Source organism: Durio zibethinus, unplaced genomic scaffold (assembly GCF_047325235.1).
Source record: "Durio zibethinus cultivar Kanyao isolate XHJ-2024 unplaced genomic scaffold, ASM4732523v1 HiC_scaffold_35, whole genome shotgun sequence".
Taxonomy (NCBI): Eukaryota; Viridiplantae; Streptophyta; class Magnoliopsida; order Malvales; family Malvaceae; genus Durio; species Durio zibethinus.
Genome location: NW_028322658.1, coordinates 33732 through 38219, shown reverse-complemented (window position 1 = coordinate 38219; position 4488 = coordinate 33732). Strand labels below are relative to the sequence as shown.

Sequence of the window (4488 nt, the reverse complement as noted above, 5' to 3'; positions counted from 1 at the left end):
ATTACAAATCGAGAGAAATAGAGGATACGGTATAAAAACGCCAAAGAACTTTCACGACGGAAGTTATCCTATAGATGCTGTATTCATGCCTGTTCGAAATGCGAATCATAGTATTCATTGTTATGGGAATGATAATGAAAAACAGGAGATACTTTTTCTAGAAATATGGACAAATGGAAGTTTAACTCCTAAAGAAGCACTTCATGAAGCCTCTCGGAATTTGATTGATTTATTTATTCCCTTTCTAGATGCGGAAGAAGAAAACTTACATTTAGAAAACAATCAACACAACGTTACTTTACCTTTTTTTCCTTTTCATGATAGATTAGCTAAACTAAGAAAAAAGAAAAAAGAAATAGCATTGAAATATATTTTTATTGACCAATCAGAATTGCCTCCCAGGATCTATAATTGTCTCAAAAAGTCCAATATACATACATTATTGGACCTTTTGAATAACAGTCAAGAAGACCTTATGAAAATTGAACACTTTCGCATAGAAGATGTAAAACAAATATTGGGCATTCTAGAAAAGAAGTAGAAAAGCATTGCGAAATTGATTTACCAAAATTTTAAATCCATTGGATTTAGGATTTATTTCATTTTTTTTTTTTTTACTTTAGAAAATTAGAAAAAAAAAAAAAAAACGAAAATGGATTTTGAACCTTCAGCACAATCCATATATTGGGACCAGAATTGAATAAATGTATCTAGGGAGAATTCACTTTGACTTTGAAGTGACTACTCCCTAGATACGCACATCATGATATTTTATTTTAAAATTGATTCAATTTAAAAAAGACCTAAAGTTAGGGATTTATCAATCGGTAATGTTGCTCCAATACCCAACCAAAGGGCCACCGCAGTACCAATCAAAAAAACGGTTGTCGCTACTGGACGACGAAATGGATTTTGGAATTTATTAACATTTTCCAAAAAAGGTACTGTTAATAATCCCGCAGGTACTGAAACCATTAAAAGAACACCCAATAACTTGTTAGGTACTGTACGAAGTATTTGAAATACAGGAAAGAAATACCATTCAGGTAATATTTCCAAAGGAGTTGCAAATGGATCCGCGGGTTCACCAATCATTGAAGGTTCTAGAACCGCTAAGCCTACGTTACAAGCAATAGTACCGAGAATTACTACTGGAAAAATATATAAAAGATCATTGGGCCATGCGGGTTCCCCATAATAATTATGACCCATACCTTTAGCTAATTTAGCTCTTAATACAGGATCGTTCAAGTCAGGTTTTTTTGTTATTAGGATAGGTGAATTTTTCTAGATCCATCCCCCGAAGGAACCGGACATGATAATTTTTCATCATCCGGCTCAAGCAAAAATCAATCGAATCAAATGGATACAAACGGATACATATAAAATGAATCTATATGTTATCCACACATATATGAATGATTTCATATGTAAGAAAAAAGTTACCTGATTCCATTTTACGAAGTTGCAACTATACATTCCAAGGAATGCCATTTTTACAGGTAAATGCTCAATACCCAAGTAGGCGTACAAAGTTGATCGTGATCAAGTGCTTTCTGGGTCGTCTTAGGCCTTGCGATTCACCTTTATCCCAAAAATATATCGAGATTTTTTACATACAAAGGATTTACTTGTTACTAATATAGTCTAGCCTTTGCTCTTCTTTAGATCCCTTGTTTCACTCCGATAGTATAATAATAATAAATCGGGTCGATGCAGAAGAAATGAATGTATTTTCATACTATTAAGATAAGAAAGTAAAAAAAAAATAAAAATAAATAAATAAAATCTAATTTGCATTATGCCAAATCACTTATTCTACTGGATCTTACGGAGCCCTGTTCATACACGACATCGTCAGGTCTGATCATAGAAAAGATTCTCTTCAAGCGAACCAGCCTATCCTTTGTATGGGGCTTACACGGTGGTTGGAACAAAGACACATTTGGTTGTGAATTCCAATGTAGCAGATAAAGGCATATTTCTGCATGGCCCAATCAATAGTTCAAGTCACACACTCCCATAATCCATTTTCTCTTCGGGGAATTCCCTTCAACTATTCATGTCATATCAAATAAATAATAGAATATTGTGGAGTTGAAAGGAAATATCCAAATACATGTCTTATTTTTTTTTTTTTTTCAACAATCCATATTTGTAGCAATGAAATACTATTGTTCCTCCCCCAAGTAATAAGATAAATGATTGGCAAGTAATAAGATAAATGATTGGTTACAATATAGCTATGGTCTATATTCTCTATAAAGGACCAGAAATGCCTTGCTTACGTATCATTAGGAAATGCATTAACATAAATACAGCAGTAAGAAGGGGTAATACAAAAGTGTGTAAACTATAAAAACGGGTCAAAGTGGATTGTCCCACACTAGCACTTCCACGCAATAACTCTACCAAAGGCGATCCTATTACCGGAATAGCTTCCGGAACGCCTGTTACGATTTTGACTGCCCAATAACCAATTTGGTCCCAAGGTAAGGAATAACCTGTTACACCAAAAGATGCAGTCAACACAGCCAGAACCACGCCTGTAACCCAAGTCAATTCGCGAGGTTTTTTAAAACCACCAGTGAGATAGACACGAAATACGTGCAGGATCATCATTAAGACCATCATACTTGCCGACCATCGATGAACTGATCGGATTAACCAACCAAAGTTAGCTTCAGTCATTATGTATTGAACAGAAGTAAAAGCCTCAGTAACGGTTGGACGATAGTAAAAAGTCATAGCAAATCCTGTAGCTACTTGTACCAAAAAACAAGTAAGCGTAATTCCTCCTAGACAATAAAATATGTTAACATGAGGAGGAACATATTTACTAGTTATATCATCTGCAATCGCCTGAATCTCGAGGCGTTCTTCGAACCAATCATAGACTTTATTGAGATAGGTAAACCAAGAGGACTCCCCCCCTGAGAACCGTATATGAGAATTTCATCTCGTACAGCTCAAACAAAAACACCCAAATAATAGCTGAAACGGATATGGAATAGAAAGTTTGAAACTTCTTAATCTTTTCATTCAATTTTATCTGAAGACACAAAAGAGTAAAAATCCGAAAGCTCTTTTTTGTAGTTGTAATTATAATGCCAAAAAATCAAGTCGGCGCATTCGTCTTTATGTTGATCAGGCCTCTTGAATCTTCTATTTACCTACTTATTTCTTTTCTTTTTCTTTGCTTTGATTTGTTATTTATATGGAATGTGGCTTTATTCTTGTTTTCTTTATTTTTAATAGGAATTCTCTTGTTAAGACCCTATGAATCAATTGAAACTTCAGATTCATACCAGAACCGCGATGATTCAATAAAACCTTCAAACTAAGTCCAAAGATTCTTTGAGTAAGAATTATTGGATCATCACTTATTCAATGAATAGAATAGATATAATAAATAAAAATACAAAGAAAAGAAAGGTTTGTCCTTTGATCAAAATAAGCATAAACTAAATGAGAGTTTGAAAGAAGAAAAAATTTCTCGATTTATAAATAAAAAACCTCTTTCTTTGAAAATTTTTTTTTTTTTTGAGTCCGGCCGCGAGGTTTGAATATTAAGTATGAATCATAGTTCGAATACTTCGTGATCCATTTCATATATTCCGTGCTCCAGATACTAGAATGGCTATCCGACGGGATAAAACTATCTCGATCAAGAGGACAGACCCATTTTCTGTACTATCAATAGGATCAATTATAACAAGTCACACACTCATATTCCGGAAATACAGAAACAAAAAAAATTTCGCGGTCGAACTACCAAAATAGAATGGGCTAAAAAAAATCCGAGAACTAAAAGTTTCACTTTTTGTATTGAAAAGCGAGGCTTCGTGGTTCTTGTGAATCTAATTCAGCGAAATTCCATCCAGTAAAACGGAAGAATTATAAATCTCCAAAATAATAGATAAGAATATCGAAAATAAAGCCATTGCGACACCCATCAAAGGAGTCGTTCCCCATCCAGGAGCTACTTTACCATATTCCGAATTCAATGGTTTCAAAAAATCCCCTACAACAGTTCGTCTTGGACCAGATCTAGAACTACCCTCAACGGTTTGTGTAGCCATAAATCTTATTTTGTATTCAGTGAGATCTGTTGACTTTGTATATCATTCCGCTGTAAATAAACGATCTTATCATAGATCCATTGTGATCTTGAAATTATATTTATATTTATATTATTTATATTTATATTTATATATATTATTTATATAATTATATAATAATGGAAACAGCAACTTTAGTCGCCATCTCTATATCTGGTTTACTTGTAAGTTTTACTGGGTACGCCTTATATACTGCCTTTGGGCAACCCTCTCAACAATTAAGGGATCCATTCGAGGAACACGGGGACTAATTGAAGTAATGAGCCTCCCAATATAATATTGGGAGGCTCATTACTTCAATTGAGATAATGAAAAATCATTTCATTTTTTTAGTTGGAACTTTAGGCGGTTCTCGAAAAAAGATAGC

General features: G+C 33.9%; 1 protein-coding gene across 1 annotated transcript; it reads right to left on the bottom strand.

The window, feature by feature from the left end:
• Positions 1–2016: 2016 nt before the first annotated feature.
• On the bottom strand, positions 2017–4127 carry LOC149510510 (cytochrome b6). The gene is made up of 2 exons (XM_089757576.1): positions 3726–4127; positions 2017–2901 (listed from the first exon to the last, which is right to left on the bottom strand). The coding sequence occupies exons 1-2, from the start codon at positions 3729–3731 to the stop codon at positions 2260–2262; spliced, it is 648 nt and encodes a 215-aa protein (XP_089613702.1). The 5' UTR covers positions 3732–4127; the 3' UTR covers positions 2017–2259.
• Positions 4128–4488: the final 361 nt, after the last annotated feature.